Source organism: Hyperolius riggenbachi, chromosome 6 (genome assembly GCF_040937935.1).
Source record: "Hyperolius riggenbachi isolate aHypRig1 chromosome 6, aHypRig1.pri, whole genome shotgun sequence".
Taxonomy (NCBI): Eukaryota; Metazoa; Chordata; class Amphibia; order Anura; family Hyperoliidae; genus Hyperolius; species Hyperolius riggenbachi.
Window position 1 is genome coordinate 15,961,663 of NC_090651.1, and position 22,961 is coordinate 15,984,623.

At 47.7% G+C, this 22,961-nt stretch overlaps 1 protein-coding gene across 7 annotated transcripts in view; it reads left to right on the forward strand.

The window, feature by feature from the left end:
- Positions 1–22,961, forward strand: part of FEZ1 (fasciculation and elongation protein zeta 1) — an 88,812-nt gene that overhangs the window by 60,291 nt on the left and 5,560 nt on the right. For 5 of the 7 annotated variants that reach the window (XM_068238874.1, XM_068238875.1, XM_068238876.1 and 2 more), the window contains 5 exons: positions 219–384; positions 6,132–6,406; positions 8,852–8,932; positions 12,665–12,740; positions 15,040–15,105. In XM_068238874.1, the coding sequence (XP_068094975.1) occupies positions 219–384; positions 6,132–6,406; positions 8,852–8,932; positions 12,665–12,740; positions 15,040–15,105 (664 nt within the window). The remainder of the gene's footprint in view (positions 1–218; positions 385–6,131; positions 6,407–8,851; positions 8,933–12,664; positions 12,741–15,039; positions 15,106–22,961) is intronic. The other 2 variants (XM_068238878.1, XM_068238880.1) reach the window with 1 other exon arrangement.

A 22,961-nucleotide genomic window follows, 5' to 3' on the forward strand; every position in this document is an offset into this window, starting at 1 on the left:
CGATGATTTGGGACATGGAAAGACCATGTCAGGAACAGGTAATGATCGGGTGTGCACATGCATGCCGCCATTCTCCTAGGAGCACACTGCGTATGCTTTATCAGTAAATTCACATATAGTATTACATTGTGAGACAGTTATTGATATGACGTGTCCAGTACTCTCTGTGAAGCTTTATAAATCTGTAATAATTATGAATAATGCTGTATGAACCGCAGGTGATAGAAGAGATTGAGGAGATGATGCAGAATTCCCCAGACCCAGAGGAAGAGCTGGAAGAGGAGGACAATGACCTGGAAGAGATCTCCACCGCCTCAGACTCCGTCCTGCTGCAGGAGATGCAGGCTCTGAGCAAGACCTTCAACAACAACTGGTCTGCCGAGAGTAAGCTGTCCACCAATCACTTCACAGGAGACAGTCGCATCATCTCCGCTTCATGGCCTTACTTGGGCCAGCCACTATGGTGTTAACACATCTGCCCCAGACTCCAGCCAGACCACAGCGGACAATCAGGGCGGACACTGCACTGTCCGCTCTTGCTGGCCGAACGTGGTCTGGTGCAAGTGGAAACCAAGCCTAATCCTCAACACATAAACATTTTTACCGTACAGATCAATAAAACTGCAGCTTAAAATTATTTGCATATTTATATACTTTACACAGCCGATCACAATATTTCATTTGCTTTCCTAAAGTAATGCGTTGTATGTAATGCATTCACTCACATGAAGGAAAAATTAGCAAATAAGCTATCCTTTAAGAGGGCAGAAATGTATTTTGCACAATAAACGCGCAAATACAAAACAATCTCTATTTTGACAAAAACACTCACTTAAAGAGACACTGAAGCGAAAAAAAAAATGATGATATTATGATTTGTATGTGTAGTACAGCTAAGAAATAAAACATTAAGATCAGATACATCAGTCTAATTGTTTCCAGTACAGGAAGAGTTAAGAAACTCCAGTTGTTATCTCTATGTAAACAAGCCATTAACTCTCCGACTAAGTTAAGGTAGCCATATACTGGTCAATTTGCCATCAGATTCGACCAACTGACAGATCCCTATCTGATCGAATCTGAGCAGAGAGGGATCGTATGGCTGCCTTTACTGCAAACAGATTGTGAACCGATTTCAGCCTGAAACCGTTCACAATCTGTTGTGGTGGTGGTGCTGCCGCCGCTCCGCCCGCCCGCATACATTACCTGCTCCGCCGGCGCGACTCCAGTCCCCAGGTCACCGCTGCTTCGTCTCCACTCTGGTCTCCAGGTCCGGCATGCTTTACTTCTTCCTGCCTGGCAGGAAGTTTAAACAGTAGAGCGCCCTCTACTGTTTAAACTTCCTGCCGGGCCGGAGGAACTGAAGCATGCCGGAGACCAGCGCGGACACGGAGCAGCGGTGACCGGGCGTAGACGTGCCGGCGGAGCAGGTAATGTATGCGGCTCTATTGCGTCGGTCGTCGGGTACTCGAACGCCGCTAGCGATGCGCTCTTTACCCGCGGGCGATCGACGGTTATTTTCCGCACGGCGCGATCGACGGGATCGGACGGAATGGATCAAAATTCGGCGTGTAGCGCGAACGATTGGCAGCAGATTCGATCCCAGTGATCGAATCTGCTGTCGAAACGGCGGTGAATCAGGCCAGTGTATGGCCACCTTTAGTTGTGGAGAGGGCTGTTATCTGACTTTTATTATCTCAACTGTAAGTGAACTGTTTACGTTTCCTCTGCTAGAGGAGAGGTCATTACTTCACAGACTGCTCTGAAAGAATCATTTTGAATGCTGAGTGTTGTGTAATCTGCACATATTATAGAATGATGCAATGTTAGAAAAAACACTATATACCTGAAAATAAAAGTATGAGAATATGTTCTTTGCTGCTAATCTTCTAGTAATTATTCATAGTACACAACCAATTCACTATATCATATTTTTTTTTTCGCTTCAGTGTCTCTTTAAGTGTGCTTCATCCCTTGGAATGTGATCCTCACAACTGTTTAATAGGAAGCCAAGGTGAACGACACGAGGCTGCCATATTTATTTCCTTTTAAGCAATACCAGTTGCCTGGCAGCCCTGCTGATCTATTTGGCTGCAGTAATGGATGAATAACACCAGAAACAAGCATACAGCTAATCTTGTCATATCTGTCAAAATTGTCAGAAAAACCTGATCTGCTGCATGCTTGTTCAGGGGCTATGGATAAAAGTATTAGAGGCAGAGGGTCAGCAGGACAGCCAGGCAACTGGTATTGCTAAATGGAAATAAATATGGCAGCCTCCATACACCTCTCTCTACAGTTCTCCTTTAAGCAATACCAGTTGCCTGGCAGCCCTGCTGATCCTCTGCCTCTAATACTATTAGCCATAGCCCCTGAACAAGCATGCAGCAGATCAGGTGCTTCTGACATTATTGTAATTTAGAAACTACAGCAGCCAAATAGGGCTGCCAGACAACTTGTATTGTTTAAAAAGAAATAAACATGGCAGCTTCCATATCACTCTCACCTCCGGTTGTAGACCTGAACTCAGAACTCTTCTCTGCTCTAAAAGATACACAACAGCATAATAACCTTTAAACAAAAAACATTTCTTTGTCACAGCTGATACAAATCCTAAAGTAAATCGGCACTGTTTCTACTTCCTGATTCATGGAAGCTGACATATTGTTAACAGCCTGTGCTTTCAAATTAGCTTACCTGCCATCTCTGCCTGGGCAGTCATGTGACACAGGGTGGAGATCAATTACAACTTGTGATTAGACACAAATGAGGGGGAATTAGACGGGCTAAACCTATACAGGGTGCATTTCCCAGTTTTCCTTCTTACATAGTTACTTGGGTTGAAAAAAAGACGTCCATCGAGTTCAACCAGAGAACAAAGTACAACACCAGCCTGCTCCCTCACATATCCCTGTTGCGAGAGTTCAGGTCCACTTTAAAATGCTTCGTACAGACTATGCAGACATTCAAGGCTTTTTACAGTATTTTCTTTAACTGCTTCCTATTTACTTTGTTGTAGAGAGGCCTGGATGATTTTGCATCAGAAGCATCTTTAGAAGGTGCATTATTTATAATCTATACATTGTTCTAGCAGCGATGCAGAATGTAAATGGAAGGTTTGCCAGTAATGGGATTGGCGTTCTTGCATGAGGGACTTGCACTTAGCACTGCAATAAGTCAGAACATCAACAATAACTCTGGATTGGGGGAATTGTATTCTTTGTGACTTGCTTATTTCTCGTTTCCATGAAGATTTGTGAATGAGAATGTCAGAAGTTCAGGGTACTTTCACACTGCATCAGTAGTGTTGCAGGATAATTCTGTATTGTCAATTCACTGCCCATCCAATTTTTCATCTCTACACCATGTTCCCAATTATTATGCAAATGATATTGCACCAGCAGCTTTAAATACCTGTTTGCTGCTTCGTTATGGCATTTTAGCAGCTGCTCTCTTAATCTGATGTATTGTCTAGCAGTACTCTTCCTCATTTTGCTTTTATCTGCTCAAACCAGTGTGTGCTCTGAATCAGCCATAAATCTTTTAACAGTACGTTGATCATGCTTACGTTTTTTTTGTGAAATGTAAAGGTTTTCATACCTGGTCCAGGGCATTCAACTATTTCACACTTTTTAGCAGCAGAGATCATTTTTCTTTCACATATTGCTTGAAAATGGTGGTCTGCTTAATAATGTGGAACACCCTTTTTTTTTAGTAGTTTTTCCTTTAATCGGGCTGACCTGGCAAACTAGTTATCAGAAGTGTCCAAGATTAATTTCAGTGATCAAAAGAGCCCAGAGACATAAAACCATCCATGAGCTGAAAAACAAAATATTTAATCTTCATGACACTTAAATACAATTTGATTAATAATTTGGAACCCAGTGTAATGTTACTAGTTAAAAGAGAGAATCAATGAAATGCAAATAAACAGTTACAACTTGCATGCAAACTGAATAGAAATGCTACTGAACAGCTTGCCAGCGAATCTCTATGGACATTCTGGCCGCGTACTACTTCCGGGTGGCAATGTCCCGGAGTAGTACGCATGCCCTGGGCCGGATGCGTTCATTAGTATGCATGCCCTGGGCCGGCAGTGCGCGTCCGCCGGGCCAGGGCATGCACACTAAAGGACGCATGCAGACACGGGCAGGCGTACTACTCCGGGACATTGCGAACCAAAAGTAGTACAGGGCCCGCTATCCGTGGTGAGCAGCTCACGAGCTGTTTCGCCTACATCTCTAAGATTGAATGCAAATTATGTGCAGCTTGAAGCAAACCAGTGGAATTAATTGGGCAAAATTATTTATACTCCTCCAGAGGCTTCACGTGTCTCGCACCACCTTGCCGTTCCAGCGTGGGACCCACAAAGCTCGTGGTGGCGCTCCTGAGCGAGAACAAGGACAGCCGCACTGCACAGGCACAGGATGGGCTGCACAGTAGCTAGATGCCGCAGTTTGGGCACGGTGGAAAAAGCTGAGTCCATTCGGTTCTGTGCTAGTGTGCAGGTGCAGTCTGTGCCTGCGCAGTGTGGCTGAGCTTCTTAAACAAGCACTTAACAAGGGGCTTCAGAGGGTCTCAGCGCTGGAAGGGCGTGCTGGAAGAGGACGATAGAACGCTTTGTACCCATTTGAGGCACATTTTATTTGCTACAGGTACACCTAAAGGGACCCTGAGCTCAGGCTAAAAACGCAGTTTGGACTTACTGGGGGCTTCCTCCAGCCCCCCGTCGCCCGTGAGGTTCCCCTCCTGACCCCTCTCCCGGTCCCATTGAAGTCGGCGATTAACGGAGCCACCAGTGGGACCGGGAGAGGAGTCAGGAGGGGAACCTCACGGGCGACGGGAGGGGGGGGGGGCTGGAGGAAGCCCCTGGCAAGTCCAAATTTTGGTTTTAGCCTGAACTCAGGGTCCATTTAAAGAGAAACTGTAGAGAAACCAATGTTTACATGAATAGATCACAGGACATAGGTAATGAGCAAATATAAGACAAAAATTTTCGAACAGAAGACTTAAGGACAACTAAAGGGAGAGGTATGTGGAGGCTGCCATGTTTAGTTCCTTTTAAGCAATAGCAGTTTCCTGGCAGCCCTGTTGGTCTATTTGCCTGCAGTGGTGTCTGAATCACACCAGAAACAAGCATGCAGCTAATCCTGTCAGATCTGAGAATAATGTCAGAAACACCTGATCTGCTGCATGCTTGTGCAGCCAGTGCTTTTCAGCACAGGAGATTTGGACGCAGCCGGCACCACCATAGACTGTAATAGTAATTATGGCTATAGCGGCACTTAGTGAGTAACTTAGGTGCCGTCAGAAGACAGAGCTGAGGTTACTTTTAAAGTATTATAATTCAGCCGCCAGCTATAGCTGGAAGCCAAGTCATATAATTCCCCACTATCCACGTGGACCTGGAGAGGGAATAGTAATTAACGCTGCAGGGAACTTGTGCAGCAACAGGATAAGCCATATACCAGCTGTATTCTGCACCCAAGTCTCCCAGCGGCGATTACATATGTATGCTGTTCAGGGCTTATGGCTAATAGTATTAGAGGCAGGGGATCAGCAGGGCTGCCAGGCAACTAGTATTGCTTAACAGGAAATAAACATGGCAGCCTCCATATACCTCTCACTTCAGTTGTCCTTTAAAGAGGAACCGTACTGAAAATAACGTAATTAATACAATTGCTTATTGTTTACAATAATTATGTATAAATGATTTAGTCAATGTTTGCCCATTGTAAAATCTTTCCTCTCCCTGATTTACATTCTGACATTTTTCACTGGTGGTGAAATCTTTAGTTCTGTCAGGTGAGCTGTACAGAATCTTTATTATTACTGAGAGTTCTGTGCATTGAAGTAGATATTGCTTGCTTGGCAGTTGGAAAAAGCTGTTATTTACCACAATGCAACAAGGTTCACAGACAGAAAACTGTCAGGACCATGGTCTTCTTTGCATCTCATTGACCATCTGTACTTGGGACACAGTGTGTGGCGAAGGGTCAGAATTTTGGTTAGTTTTTCACAAGTTACAGGAAATGAGATGTAATGTTCAGGGCAGCAGACAGCAGTAAGAGCCGGAGCTGCTCCCCCTGCAGGAGAGTGAATGAATAGCATGCTGTGTGTCGTGTCTCCAGCAGGACTGCAGCACATGAGCGGAGAGGAGCTTAGCCAGTTACTGGAGCGGGTGGAGCAGGCGATCTGTGAATACTCCGAGGAGCTGGTGCAGCAACTGGCGCGCCGCGACGAGCTAGAGTTTGAGAAGGAAGTGAAGAATTCCTTTATCACAGCCCTGCTGGAGGTGCAGAACCGGCAGAAGGAGCACAGAGAGCTGGTGAAGAAGAGGAGAAAAGAGAAAGGCCTCAGTCTGCAGAGCAACCGCTCCGAGCGCAACGGCCAGATGCCCATGAAGGTACCGCAATACGCCATACCAAACGTGTGTGTATGTGGGTGTGTCTCACCCGTGGTGTCACTAGGGGGTGCAGTAGGTGTGGACCGCACCAGTTGTCACCAGCAGAGGGGGTGACACCAAGCTGCAGGCTAAGGGACCGTGGAGTAGAGATGGGAAGTTCGGATCTTTTCAATGATCCGGATGATTCGAATCGGATCATTGAAAAGAACCGGATCTTTGATCCGAATCTCGGATCATTTTACTACGAAGCATTCGTGGGTGAAATGAATAGCAGGACAGGTCTTTAATTCCCTGCTGTGGACAGGAGAAGGGGAGGGAGTGGACACACAGAGAAGGGGAGAAGATGGACAGAGGGCAGGGAGTGGACAGAGAAGGGAGGAGGGACGAGCAGAGAGCAGAAATGTTTGCACGTAATACCCACATGCTGAAGTCATATACTTTACATATATTTCACCTATATGTTCATCTGTACACTTTGAAAGAAAAGGTCGCACAGTGAAAGAAAGCATTCCCAGAAGATAAGTGCAGCTGTTTAGTGCCCAGTGCAGGAGGATTATATTGCCTTTCAATCACACTGTCTGCAAAGTTACTGAGCTGTGCTGAGCCAAAAGCTTCCAATGTGTTCACTGTGCACAACTACGGAACAGCCAGCCTATAATGGGCAGCAGGTTATAGCCAGTATGTGTGCTCTACACATATCTGGCAGTGGCACCCATGTCCCCTCTCTCTCATCTACCTGTCTCCCTGCAAGGCTGCCTCCCCTCCAACAGAGCGATCCATCTCTGCTCTGCTGCTTCCAGGACCCCGCTGCCCGCTGAGAGGGGGCGTGTCGCTCCTGGCCCCGCCCCTTTTGCGATCCGAATCACTCATTTTGATGATTCGGATGATCGACTCATAAAATAGATTCGGATCAAAGATCCGAATCGTTCATGATCCGGACAACACTACCGTGGAGTAAGGCCATGTAAATATAGACCAGGCTATGGTCCTACTCTTCTCACTCCTGTAGCAAATGGGTCCAGTATAACCCCTTCCCAACCCCATTTTTAACAAATGTAACAAGTAACAATACTAAAAAAAAAAGTAATTATTGGTTTTGTTAAGCCTGGTTGAAGGTTCATGGGATAAGAGAGGGATGATACCAACTTTTACTTCTGAATTCTATGTGGAAGGCATGAGGAGTGTGGTGAGGGCGTGGTTAGAGGTGGGGCAGGGGCATGTCTTAAAGTGTACCAGAGCTGAAACCTTAAAAAATATTTTATACATACCTGGGGCTTCCTCCAGCCCCATCTGCTCCGATAGCTCCCACGCCGCCGTCCTCCATTGCCTGTAGCTTTGGGAACCGGGTCACTTACGTCAGTTGGAGCCAGTCTAATGTTCTCTTGCGCAGACTGGCTCCAACTGATGTCAGTGACGGGAGACGGTTCTCGTAGCGGAGTGCATCGGTGTGGGAGCGATCGGAGCAGATGGGGCTGGAAGAAGCCCCAGGTATGTATAAAATCTTTGTAAGGTTTCAACTCTTAGTCCCTTTAAAGTGTCCCTATTATTTATCTCAAAATGTTGGTAGGTATGTGAGTGTACTGTGTGTGTGTACTCAGAGTGTGTGTGTGTGTGTACTCACTGTGTGTGAGTGTAGTGTGTGTGTGTGTGTGTGTGTGAGTGTAGTGTGTGTGTGAGTGTAGTGTGTATGTGTAGTGTAGTGTGCGTGTGTGAGTGTAGTGTGCATGTGTAGTGTGTATGTGTAGTGTAGTGTAGTGTAGTGTGTGTGTGTGTGTGTGTTTGTGTAGTGTGTATGTGTAGTGTAGTGTGTATGTGTAGTGTGTGTGGGTGTAGTGTGTGTGTGTGTGTAGTGTGTGTGTAGGGTGCGTGTGTGTGTGTCGTAGTGTGTGTGTGGTGTGTGTGTGTGTGTGTGTAGTGTGTGTACTCTGTGTGTGTGTGTGCTGTGTGTGAGTGTAGTGTGTGTGTACTGTGTGTGTGAGTGAGTGTAGTGTGGGTGTGTGTGTAGTGTAGTGTGTGGTGTGTGTGTAGTGTGTGTGCGCTGTGTGTGAGTGTAGTGTGTGTGAGTGTAGTGTGTGTACTCTGTGTGTGTGTTTCAGTGTACAGTGTGTACAGTGTGTGTTTGTGGTGTGTGTGTGGTGTGTGTGTGTGTGTAGTGTGTGTGTGTGTGGTGTGTGTGCGCTGTGTGTGAGTGTAGTGTGTGTGAGTGTAGTGTGTGTACTCTGTGTGTGTGTGTGTGTGTGTGTGTGCGCTGTGTGTGAGCTGTGTGTGAGTGTAGTGTGTGTACTGTGTGTGTGAGTGAGTGTAGTGTGTGTGTGTGTGTGAGTGTAGTGTTTGTGTGTGTGTGTGTGTGAGTGTAGTGTTTGTGTGTGTGTGTGTGTGTGTGCGTGTGACAGTTTGTACTTCGTGTGCGCGCACCCTTACTGACCTCTCCTGTGTTTTCTGCAGCGGTTCAGCATGGAGGGGATCTCCAATATCCTGCAGACGGGAATCAGACAGACGTTCGGTAATTCTGGGAATGAGAAGCAGGTGAGAATAATCTATCCAATGCTGATTACAACATATTTTATACTGTCTAATCTCACAATGAATTCAGTTAAAGTGGGCTCCAAATTTCCCATCTGCTGCTTCAGTAGATTTGCCTCACTTATATAACTACTAACAAAAACGTACCTTAAGTAACTGAGTTGGGTAACCGCAACAATGTATACTCACCAAAACTGCAAGAGGACACTGAGCAGGAGAATAACCAACTGAGCCCACCCTGCTTCTGCCTCCATCTCAGGTGCTATCTCTATTGTTATGCCCTGGTACGCTCACACACGCACGCCATGTCTCCCATTTAGGGCCTGTTCAGACTTTCTGCGTATGAAGAACGCGTATAAAATCAAAGAAACGCAAGTTGAAAAACGCATGCGTTTTTCTTGCGTTCTAATGCGTATTCTATTGCGTTTCGCACACACACACGTGACCCAGTGGAAAAAAAAGAATTATGGGAACCGCAGAGGAAAACGTACGCTAAAAACGCAATAGTACGCGTTTTTGATACGCGTCCATAGACTTTCATTGCGTCCGTTTCTATGCGTGATGCACAGAACTGCATGCAGCAATGCGGATAAGAAACGTATGCCTCTCATACGCATACGTGTGAACTAGCCCATTGAAAAGCATTAGGAGCCGTTTCTATGCGTTTTTAGTACCCGTACGCATTCCCTGAAAACGGCTAGGAACGCGCATAGTCTGAACAGGCCCTGACTGCCACACACATCTAGGAAATTGGGCAGCAGGTGGCAGTGGTGAGAGCAGCAGGGAACAGGCAAATAGATTCAGTGACAGAAGCAGCCATCAAAATATAGTGCTTCCTGCGCCACCCAGTGGCCTTCTTGTTCTCTGCATTTTACTTTAGGTTTCATATAATGAAAGTGTGAAATAACTATACTATATCTGGCCACTAGAGGGAGCCTTTTGCTTTTCAGTTGAATTCAGCAGACTTTGTAAAGTAATGAAGTTATTCCATTTCTGAATTACACAATTTTCAAAACCTAGGAGGCACCGAACAAACATAATAAAATACAGGTACAGAATTCAAAAACAAATTCAAAGGAGGAGGAGGAGGGGTGGAGAACTTACCTTCCCAGGAAGACCACATTCAATGCTAAACAAGTTTATTAGACATACGATGATGCGTTTCGCCGGACAAAACCACTTAGTCAGGGTGAAATAGAAGTGTCTGTAGGATTATGAAGAAACCCTCTAGCAATATAAAAAGTTATAATAACACAGGCTCTAGGGCCCTGGGGCAATTGTCTTCTTTGTCTCTATGGAAGCGTCGGCCCTGTGCAGATCACATATTTCTGACTGAAGTGTGACCAGATTAGCCACATGCTTGTTTCAAGTGTGTGATTCAGACACTACTGCAGCCATAGAGATCAGCAGGGCTGCGAGGCAACTGGTATTGTTCTCAAGGAAATGAAAATGTCAGCCTCCATATCCCTCTCACTTAATAGGAACCTAAACTGAGAAGGATATGGATTTTTCCTTTTAAAATACCACCAGTTGCCTGACTCTCCTGCTGATCCTGTGTCTCTAATACTTTCAGCCACAGCCCCTGAACAAGCATGCAGATCAGGTGCTCTGACTGAAGTCAGACTGGATTAGCTGCATGCTTGTTTCAGGGTGTGATCCAGATTCTACTAGAACCAAAGAGATCAGCAGGAGACTCAGGCAACTGGTATTGTTTAAAAGGAAACATCTTTATCCCTCACAGTTTAGGTCCCCTTTAAGATCCCTTTTAAAACTATTCTATATTTATATGTTACTGTAGCTTGCTCTATTTCCTCATATGCTGACCCCTGGCTGGGTGGAGTGCCCACGCTTTATCTGGCGCATGCATTATAAACAGGGCCGGATTTCTGGGAAGGCCGCCAAGGTCAAGGCCTAGGGCGATAAAAATCAGCAGGGCGCTGGACTTTGAGAGATAAGAGGTCACATGTCAAAGTAAATCATCTCCCCTGCTTTGCTCTGGTCTGCCTGAATTCCGGAGATCCCTGCAGAGTGTGTTTGAGGACAGTCAGTATGTGTTGTCACCGGATGATTATGGTTTATGTATGATGGTGGGGACATACAAGCTGCTGTGAGAAGTGCCAGCCTGGGTTTAGTAGCAGAACTCTTGAGTTCTGTAAGTTTTTTCATGCACAAATTCAGAATCACAAACAGGAATCTTCTCCCTCTGCGCTGTCAGATTTATTACTGATCTGGTTAGCTCTTAAAGACCTGTGACCTGTTGAATTTATGGTTTGTTTGTTTTTTCCTAGGGAATGACCACAGCATTCTCTTTGCTACAGCTTAACTCTTTCCTGACTCATTTTAGAAGAGCATTGTACTTTGCTAGCTAGCTATCAGTGAAACAGGATGGCAATTATATTACATTTATTTATATTTGCAAAACAAACTATACATCTCCTTCTGATGCTGAATGTATATATAGTTGTGTGCTTTAACATCTTGTTAGTATAAAGTCTACAAACATATACAAAGTCTGAAGAAGCCAAAGGCTCACTTTTTTATTTACAGTTAGCTAATAAATGTTATCATTCTGTTTTAATAACTTCAAAACTTCCTACTGACTCATCTGTCCTTCCTTGCCTTGCCCTAAGTACTATATTGTCACTGTTTAAAGCACATCTATGTCAGCATGTGTGGTTTTAGATCTTCTACTCACATGTTCTCTGTTTTGGATGAGCTTCTTTCAATAGTGCTGCCCTGTCACCTGTTTGTGGCTCTGACTGTCTGTAGCCAGTCGCACAGAGGACAAAGAAGCAGCACATGCTCTGGCTACTCGTGCTCCTTGCAATTTAGCACTCATGTGCACAGCAGCCGAGGCCGGGAATGCTTTGGGCATGCACTGCTTCTTTGCCAAATGAGGGGCAGAGCAGCAAAATGGAGGGGAGCTCATTCAAACCAGTTATTGCTACTCAGAGGGTTGGAGAGAATTTGATGGGGGGGGGGTGGGGGGGGCGGTCGGTGTCAGCTGGCCTAGGGCACTTGGAAGTACAAATCCGGCCCTGATTATAAAGCAATGAATTGTAAGCTCTTGGAAACAGAGCCAGGTTCCTGCAGGTTTCCGCACTAGGGATGGTCAATACTAATAATTCTGTGTTGATGCCAATGCCACTTCTATGCTAATATTCAGCTGGGAAATGATCCAATCAAAAGGAGGCGCTGCTGCATTTGACTCGTCCATTTCTGCATATATTTGCCTAAACTTTGCACCAACTGTGAATTATTAGCATATCATTTACCGTTCAGTCTTCAGAGGGTATAAGGCTACATTTCCACTAGAAGCATACAATTCGCAGGTGAATTTTCTGATTCGAAATTTGCATGTGGTTGAGAAATTGTATATGCAGCATACTTGCGTTTTTTACATGCGCATTCGGATATTTTTTTTTTTGGGGGGGGGGGGGTGTTCTGATTGATCATGTATGCGAAAAAAAAAAAATCACATCACATGCGATTTTCCTGTATGCAATGTAAAAAATAGCAACATGGTTTAGCATGCTGTCAGTTTTTTTTTCTGCATGCGATTTTCGCAACTAATGGAAACAGGCCCATGGCAGTTCATTGCTGTGCGAATTTGTGTGCTGAAAAAAAAAATTGCATCTAGTGGAAATGGGCCCTAAACCATGCATGAGAATTTCATGCTGCCGATGTGGTCTCCTCTCTGCCACTCTAATGCTCTCATCTCTGCTTATATTCCAGTATTTGAACACGGTTATCCCCTATGAGAAGAGAGCCACGCCCCCCTCCGTGGAGGACCTGCAGATGCTGACAAACAGTAAGGCTGAGTCCAATACACTGATTACCCAATGTGCCCCGCTCGCGTGTTCCCAGCACACTGATTACCCAATGTGTCCCCAGCTCACTGATTACCCAATGTGTACCGCTCGTGTGTTCCCAGCACACTGATTACCCAATGTGTCCCGCTCGTGTGTTCCCAGCTCACTGATTACCCAATGTGTCCCGCTCTTGTGTTCCCAGCACACTGATTACCCAATGCGTACCGCTCATCTGTTCCCAGCACACTCACTACCCAATGTGTCCCACTCATGTGTTCCACTCATGTGTTCCCAGCACACTGATTACCCAATGTGTCCCGCTCGTGTGTTCCCAGCTTACTGATTACCCAATGTGTACCGCTTGTGTGATCCCAGCACACTGATTACCCAATGTGTCCCACTCATGTGTTCCCAGCTCACTGATTACCCAATGTGTCCCCCTTGTGTGTTCCCAGCTCACTGATTACCCAACGTGTACCGCTCGTGTGTTTCCAGCTCACTGATTACCCAATGTGCCCCGCTCCTGTGTTCCCAGCACACTGATTACCCAATGTGTCCTGCTTGTGTGTTCCCAGCACACTGATTACCCAATGTGTCCCGCTCGTGTGTTCCCAGCACATTGATTACCCAATGTGCCCCGCTTGTGTGTTCCCAGCACACTGATTACCCAATGTGTCCTGCTCGTGTGTTACCAGCACACTGATTACCCAATGTGTCCCGCTCGTGTGTTACCAGCACACTGATTACCCAATGTGTCCCGCTTGTGTGGTCCCAGCACACTGATTACCCAATATGTCCTGCTCGTGTGTTCCCAGCACACTGATTAACCAATGTGCCCCGCTGGTGTGTTCCCAGCACACTGATTACCCAATGTGTCTCGCTCGTGTGTTACCAGTTCACTGATTACCCAATGTGTACTGCTTGTGTGTTCCCAGCACACTGATTACCCAATGTTTCCCGCTCGTGTGTTCCCAGCACACTGATTACCCAATATGTCCTGCTCGTGTGTTCCCAGCACACTGATTAACCAATGTGCCCCGCTGGTGTGTTCCCAGCACACTGATTACCCAATGTGTCTCGCTCGTGTGTTACCAGTTCACTGATTACCCAATGTGTACTGCTTGTGTGTTCCCAGCACACTGATTACCCAATGTTTCCCGCTCGTGTGTTCCCAGCACACTGATTACCCAATGTGTCCCGCTCGTGAGTTTCCAGCACACTGATTACCCAATGTGTCCTTCTCGTGTGTTCCCAGCTCACTGATTACCCAATGTGTCCCGCTTGTGTGTTCCCAGCTCACTGATTACCCAATGTGCCCCGCTCTTGTGTTCCCAGCACACTGATTACCCAATGTTTCCCGCTCGTGTGTTCCCAGCACACTGATTACCCAATGTGTCCCGCTCGTGAGTTTCCAGCACACTGATTACCCAATGTGTCCTTCTCGTGTGTTCCCAGCTCACTGATTACCCAATGTGTCCCGCTTGTGTGTTCCCAGCTCACTGATTACCCAATGTGCCCCGCTCTTGTGTTCCCAGCACACTGATTACCCAATGTTTCCCGCTCGTGTGTTTCCAGCACACTGATTACCCAATGTGTCCTTCTCGTGTGTTCCCAGCTCACTGATTACCCAATGTGTCCCGCTCGTGTGTTCCCAGCACACTGATTACCCAATGTGTACCGCTCGTGAGTTTCCAGCACACTGATTACCTAATGTGTCCTTCTCGCGTGTTCCCAGCTCACTGATTACCCAATGTGTCCTGCTTGTGTGTGCCCAGCTCACTGATTACCCAATGTGCCCCGCTCTTGTGTTCCCAGCACACTGATTACCCAATGTGTCCCGCTCTTGTGTTCCCAGCACACAGATTACCCAATGTATCCCGCTCATGTGTTCCCAGCTCACTGATTACCCAATGTGTACCGCACGTGTGTTCCCAGCTCCTCGAGTGGAGGAATCCCGTACAAATACATACACTGCCAAGCGCACATGCAGGAAAATGTGGTTTTTATGATGATCGCACACACTGAAAACAACATACAATTCAGTACAGTGCCACAAGATATAATCTTATGCACTTCACTAAAGGGACAGTGCCATCTTGTGGCCATTTAGCATGCACACAGGCTAAACATGAAACTTGTCTTTACACAGTATATTCCAACAGGATGGGATTTGGATTGCTGGAGATTTCTGGTAGTCAGAATTCCTGACCACTAGATGGCAGACGGATCCACCTATCACCACCTACAGTCCTCCTGTCATTACTGCCCTATCAATAACAATCCGTCTTGTCTCCACAGTATTGTTTGCAATGAAAGAAGACAATGAAAAGGTCCCCATGTTATTAACGGACTACATTTTAAAAGGTAAGTTAATTTATTTGTTTAAATAAAGGATATATGTTCTTCTCTAAAGCGTGCAGGGTTGTAACGAGGGGAGCATTTCCTGCGATCGGGGGCCAGAGTGTGTGTGTTGGGGGGGGGCAACGAACGACTGACGACTTAACTACTAACCATCCCTAAGGGAAGAGGTGTGAACATTTTTTCTTTTTTTTTGGGGCGGGGGGTGTATCAAAGATTTGCTGTGGGGCCCCATGAATTGTAGTTACGCCACTGAAAACGTGACTAGCTGCGTACCTTAAGGTAGTGTTGGGCGAACACCTAGATGTTCGGGTTCGCGAACGTTCGCCGAACATCGCCGCGATGTTCGGGTGTTCGCGCCGAACTCCGAACATAATGGAAGTCAATGGGGACCCGAACTTTCGTGCTTTGTAAAGCTTCCTTACATGCTACATACCCCAAATTAGCAGGGTATGTGCACCTTGGGAGTGGGTACAAGAGGGAAAAAAATATTTGAAAAAGAGTTTATAGTTTTTGAGAAAATTGATTGTAAAGTTTCAAAGGAAAAACTGTCTTTTAAATGTGGAAAATGGCATGTTTCTTTGCACAGGTAACATGCTTTTTGTCGCCATGCAGTCATAAATGTAATACAGAGAAGAGGTTCCAGGAAAAGGGACCGGTAACGCTAACCCAGCACCAGCAGCAGCAGACGTGATGGAACAGGAGGAGGCGCAGGAGGAGAAGGCCACGCTTTGTGAGACACAACAACCCAGGCCTTGCATGAGGACAAGAAGCGTGCGGATAGCATGCTTTGTACCGCCATGCAGTCATAAATGTAATAAAGATAAGTGGTTCAATAAACAGGGACCACGCGGCAACGCTAACCCAGCAGCAGCAGACGTGATGGAACAGGAGGAGGCGCAGGAGGAGAAGGCCACGCTTTGTGAGACACAACAACCCAGGCCTTGCATGAGGACAAGAAGCGTGCGGATAGCATGCTTTGTACCGCCATGCAGTCATAAATGTAATAAAGATAAGTGGTTCAATAAACAGGGACCACGCGGCAACGCTAACCCAGCAGCAGCAGACGTGATGGAACAGGAGGAGGCGCAGGAGGAGAAGGCCACGCTTTGTGAGACACAACAACCCAGGCCTTGCATGAGGACAAGAAGCGTGCGGATAGCATGCTTTGTACCGCCATGCAGTCATAAATGTAATAAAGATAAGTGGTTCAATAAACAGGGACCACGCGGCAACGCTAACCCAGCAGCAGCAGACGTGATGGAACAGGAGGAGGCGCAGGAGGAGAAGGCCACGCTTTGTGAGACACAACAACCCAGGTCTTGCATGAGGACAAGAAGCGTGCGGATAGCATGCTTTGTACCGCCATGCAGTCATAAATGTAATAAAGATAAGTGGTTCAATAAACAGGGACCACGCGGCAACGCTAACCCAGCAGCAGCAGACGTGATGGAACAGGAGGAGGTGCAGGAGGAGAAGGCCATGCTTTTTGAGACACAACAACCCAGGCCTTGCATGAGGACAAAAAGTGTGCGGATATAGCAGCAATGCTTTTTGCCGCCATGCAGTCATAAATGTAATACAGATGAGAGGTTCAATAAACAGGGACCGGAAACGCTACACCATCCCAGATGTTCATTGGTCATGTTACTTGGTTGGGGTCCTGGAGTGTTGCGTAGTCATTTCCAATCCAGGATTGATTCATTTTAATTTGAGTCAGACGGTCTGCATTTTCTGTGGAGAGGCGGATACGCCGATCTGTGACGATGCCTCCGGCAGCACTGAAACAGCGTTCCGACATAACGCTGGCTGCCGGGCAAGCCAGCACCTCTATTGCGTACATTGCCAGTTCGTGCCAGGTGTCTAGCTTCGATAGCCAATAGTTGAAGGGTGCAGATGGATTGTTCGACACAGCTACGTCATCTGACATGTAGTCCTTGACCATCTTCTCCAGGCGATCGGTGTTGGAGGTGGATCTGCACGCTTGCTGTTCAGTGGGCTGCTGCTGCATGGGTGTCAGAAAATTTTCCCACTCCAAGGACACTGCCGATACCATTCCCTTTTGGGCACTAGCTGCGGCTTGCGTTGTTTGCTGCCCTCCTGGTCGTCCTGGGTTTGCGGAAGTCAGTCTGTCGGCGTACAACTGGCTAGAGGAGGGGGAGGATGTCAATCTCCTCTCTAAAGTCTCCACAAGGGCCTGCTGGTATTCTTCCATTTTGACCTGTCTGACTCTTTCTTCAAGCAGTTTTGGAACATTGTGTTTGTACCGTGGATCCAGAAGGGTATAAACCCAGTAATTGGTGTTGTCCAGAATGCGCACAATGCGTGGGTCACGTTCAATGCAGTCTAGCATGAATTGAGCCATGTGTGCCAGAGTCCTACCAGAATCCTCATCATCCTCTTGTGAGCGTTGTGATAGTTGTTGTGATGCATCATAGTCGTCACCTTCCTCCTGGTCTGCTTCTGCTGACCATTCGCGCTGAATTGTGGAAGTCCAACGTGCACCGCTCTGGCCCTCGTCAGTGGTGGCATGAAATTCCTGCTCCAACTCCAGCTGTTCCTCCTCCTCTTCTTCGTCATAGCTGCTGGGGCCAGCGTTCCCTGAGGCGGATGGCCTGATGTTAGTACCATCACGCTGATCGTTTTCTCCTTCAGATTCCCCCAGTTGCATCATGACAGCTGTTTCCTTGATTTTCAACATTGACCTCTTCAGTAAACACAGCAGTGGTATGGTAATGCTGACTGAAGAGTTGTCACTGCTCACAAGCAACGTGGATTGCTCAAAATTTTGGAGGACTTGGCAGAGGTCCAACATGTTGGCCCAATCGGATCCACAGAAGCTTGGCAGCTGTCCGGATGCGCCTCGGTACTGCGCCGTCATGTACTGGACCACTGCACTCTTCTGCTCACAAAAGCGGGCTAGCATGTGCAGTGTAGAATTCCAGCGCGTAGGGACATCACACAGCAAGCGATGGTGGGGGAGATTGAAGCGCTCCTGCATCTTGGCGAGTGCCCCCGAAGCAGTACTGGAATTTCTACAATGTTTGGCCACTCGACGCACCTTCAACAGAAGATCGGCCACGCCTGGGTATGTCCTCAGGAACCGCTGAACTACTAGGTTCATCACGTGCGCCAGGCAAGGGATGTGTGTCAGCTTAGCCAACCTTAAAGCGCGAATGAGATTACTCCCATTATCACACACAACCATGCCCGGTTTCAGGTCCAGCGGTGCCAGCCACAAATCCGTCTGTTCCTTTATTCCCTTCCAAATTTCCTCCCCTGTGTGCTGCTTATCCCCAAGGCAGATCAGCTTCAGCAACGCTTGCTGACGCATGCCAACAGCTGTGCTGCACTGCTTCCACGATCCTACTGCTGCTGGGTTAGCGTTTCCGGATGAGGCACAGCTTTGAGATGCGTTGGAGGAGAAGGAGTCAGAGAGGTAGGTGCTGCTGTTGTTATCCAGTGGGAGGGACGGCGGTGCAGCTGTTTGCGGCGTGGGCAACACCCGCGCCGTAGCAGGTGAGGAATCGCTGCCAGGCTCCACAAGGTTCACCCAGTGCGCGGTAAGGGAGATGTATCGACCCTGGCCGAACGCACTCGTCCAGGTGTCAGTGGTGAGGTGAACCTTGCAGGCAACGGCATTCTTCAAGCTTCGGGTTATTTTGCTGACCACGTGCTCATGCAACTCAGGCACTGCAGAGCGCGCAAAGTGGTAGCGGCTGGGAACCACGTAACATGGGATGGCCACTGACATCATGCCCTTGAAGCTGTTTGTCTCCACCACTCGATATGGCAGCATTTCGCAGGCCAGAAGCTTGGCTATGCTGGCTGTTACTGCCACGGCCCGGGGGTCATTTGCTGGCAATTTCCTCTTGCGCTCAAACATCTCCGACACAGACAACTGAACCGTAGCGCTGCACACGGAAGGGCTGTTGGTTGTTGTGTTTGATGAACACTGGGAGACCTCAAGAGCACTACTCCGGAAAGTGACAGTGTCAGCGTCGTCTGATGTTTGTGAATGTTGTGAACCACGCAATGGCTGGGCTACTGCTGCTGCTGAGGCGGGTCTGGTGGTGAGTCTGGTGAACCCAAGGGAGGCAGTGTTGCTGGTACCCTGTCCTGCCGCGTTTGCCCACAGAGTGGGATGTTTGGATAGCATGTGGCGGCTCATGCTGGTGGTGGAGAGGTTGTTAATACTTTTCCCCCTGCTCAGGCGGGTCTTGCACACCTTGCAAATCGCCATGGTAACATCCTCAGTGCAGTCTTCAAAGAAAGCCCAGACTTTGGAGCACCTGCCTTGCTGGCGATTTCTGTTTGCTCCTCTTTTGCCTCTCACTTGAACTTCCACGCTTGTGGTGCCTGAAATTGCGCGCCGCCTACCTTGTGGCACAAGGTGAACTCGTGCAGCAGTGGGTTCTTCAACAGACTCATCTGTGCTGCTGCTACGACGGCGATGTTCTCGTTCACAAACAAAATCTGGGTCTCTGTCCACATTGTCCATACCCTCCTCTTCCATCTCCTGAAACTCGTCATATGTCATTGTGGGGGGCCGCCACCGTGGAGTAGAGCTCCCCAGAACAACCTCTAAGCAGCACACTCCAACGTCGTCTTCCAGATCTTGTCGGCCGACCTCCTGCAATTGCAACCCCTCCTGCCCAACTTGCTCTGGGATTTGGGTTTCCGAGTCCTCCTCGGACTCGCCTTGTATTTCAGTGCGCGGTGCATTTCCCACAGTTAATGGTTGTGAATCCGGGCACAACATTTCTGGCTGTTCCTCCATTGACCTTTGAAAGGTGGAAGTTTGTTGGGCTGGGAATAGCTCCTGTGAATACCCCATTGTGTCCTGAGGTAATTCATCGGACTGGTTATCTGGCAGTTGTGTGCGTGGTGTCGCTGCCGGTTGTGTCAGCTTTGTGCCCACTGGCTCCTTGTAACTGGCTGAGGACTCGGACCTCGTGCGTGATGTGCTGGTGCTGCTTAACCCACTGCTGGACGCTTGAGAGGTCATCCAAGTAATTATCTGGTCCTGTTCTTTTGGATTTGTGAGGGTTGTTGTCCTGGACAACATGGGCGGTATTGAGTGGGTTTTCTTGGGTGCTCCCCTGTGGCCTGTACGTGAACCGTCAGGGGAAACACCTCTTCCCTTGCCCCTCCCTCTTTCACCGGATTTCTTCCTCATTTCACTTATCCTTACAGTACACGCTGACTGGCAGCAGTACAGTGGCAGTACAGAAATGCTATACAGTACCACTATTCCCAGCAGCGACACAGAGCACAATGCTATACCGTGGCGGGTGAGCGGTGTACTACTATTCCCAGCAGACACAGAGTGGCAGTAAACAGAATGCTATATAGTGTGGCTGAGCGAGGTACACAGAGTGGCAGTAAACAGAATGCTATATAGTGTGGCTGAGCGAGCGGAGTACTACTATTCCCAGCAGACACAGAACAGTAAACAGAATGCTATATAGTGTGGCTGAGCGAGGTACACAGAGTGGCAGTAAACAGAATGCTATATAGTGTGGCTGAGCGAGCGGTGTACTACTATTCCCAGCAGACACAGAACAGTAAACAGAATGCTATATAGTGTGGCTGAGCGAGGTACACAGAGTGGCAGTAAACCGAATGCTATATAGTGTGGCTGAGCGAGCGGTGTACTACTATTCCCAGCAGACACAGAACAGTAAACAGAATGCTATATAGTGTGGCTGAGCGGTGTACCACTATTCCCAGCAGCGACACAGAGCACAATGCTATACAGTGGCGGGTGAGCGGTGGACCACTATTCCCAGCAGCGACATAGAGCACAATGCTATACAGTGGCAGGTGAGCGGTGTACTACTATTCCCAGAAGACACAGAGTGGCAGTAAACAGAATGCTATATAGTGTGGCTGAGCGAGGTACACAGAGTGGCAGTAAACAGAATGCTATATAGTGTGGCTGAGCGAGCGGTGTACTACTATTCCCAGCAGACACAGAACAGTAAACAGAATGCTATATAGTGTGGCTGAGCGGTGTACCACTATTCCCAGCAGCGACACAGAGCACAATGCTATACAGTGGCGGGTGAGCGGTGTACTACTATTCCCAGAAGACACAGAGTGGCAGTAAACAGAATGCTATATAGTGTGGCTGAGCGAGGTACACAGAGTGGCAGTAAACAGAATGCTATATAGTGTGGCTGAGCGAGCGGTGTACTACTATTCCCAGCAGACACAGAACAGTAAACAGAATGCTATATAGTGTGGCTGAGCGAGGTACACAGAGTGGCAGTAAACAGAATGCTATATAGTGTGGCTGAGCGAGCGGTGTACTACTATTCCCAGCAGACACAGAACAGTAAACAGAATGCTATATAGTGTGGCTGAGCGAGGTACACAGAGTGGCAGTAAACAGAATGCTATATAGTGTGGCTGAGCGAGCGGTGTACTACTATTCCCAGCAGACACAGAACAGTAAACAGAATGCTATATAGTGTGGCTGAGCGGTGTACCACTATTCCCAGCAGCGACACACAGCACAATGCTATACAGTGGCGGGTGAGCGGTGTACCACTATTCCCAGCAGCGACACAGAGCACAATGCTATACAGTGGCGGGTGAGCGGTGTACCATTATTCCCAGAAGACACAGAGTGGCAGTAAACAGAATGCTATATAGTGTGGCTGAGCGAGCGGTGTACTACTATTCCCAGCAGACACAGAACAGTAAACAGAATGCTATATAGTGTGGCTGAGCGGTGTACACAGAGTGGCAGTAAACAGAATGCTATATAGTGTGGCTGAGCGAGCGGTGTACTACTATTCCCAGCAGACACAGAACAGTAAACAGAATGCTATATAGTGTGGCTGAGCGAGGTACACAGAGTGGCAGTAAACACAATGCTGAGCGAGCGGTGTACTACTATTCCCAGCAGCGACACAATGACTGGGGGGACCCTGGCTAGCGTGGCTGGAGCGCGAACTACCCTGCCTGCCTACCCAAAGCTAAACCCACAGACAAATGGCGGAAATATGACGTGGTTCGGGTATTTATTTACCCGAACCACGTGACAGTTCGGCCAATCAGAGCGCGTTCGGGTCCGAACCACGTGACCCGTTCGGCCAATCACAGCGCTAGCCGAACGTTCGGGGAACGTTCGACCATGCGCTCTTAGTTCGGCCATGTGGCCGAACGGTTTGGCCGAACACCATCAGGTGTTCGGCCGAACTCGAACATCACCTGAACAGGGTGATGTTCTGCAGAACCCGAACAGTGGCGAACACTGTTCGCCCAACACTACCTTAAGGTCCTTAACTTTGCAACTGTGAGGTCCCATTTCTCAGATTTTATCACTTCCTGTCTGTAGACTTCCTGCCGGCAGATGTATCGGAGGAATGGGTCTACTGAGAGACAAAGTAAGGGTATGCAGCTAATCATACTTCAGAGGTGTGAAGAGGGGGTTGCTGAATGCCTTAAAGAGACTCTGTAACAATTTTTTCAGCCTTAGTTCTTCTATCCTATAAATTCCTATGCCTGTTCTAATCTGCTCTGGCTTACTGCAGTCTTTCCTAACTGCACTGTCTCGGTAATAAATCAATGTATCTTTCCTCTGTCCTGTTTGTCGGGCTAAAGCTTGATTGTGTGGAATGTGCAGGGCTGCTTGTGATTGGTAGAAGCGATACACACCCTCTGCAGGCCCCCTGCATACTCTGAATGACTCACACACTATGCTTAGCTGAGCCTCTTAGAAGCTGGTTAGTTTGTTTGTAAACACTGCCTAAAACTGTTAATTACAAGCCAGGATTGCAGCAGAGAGTGGCAGAAACAGCACAGAGGGGCACTTGAGAAAATAATGAATAGAATGGTATGCTTTTTATTGT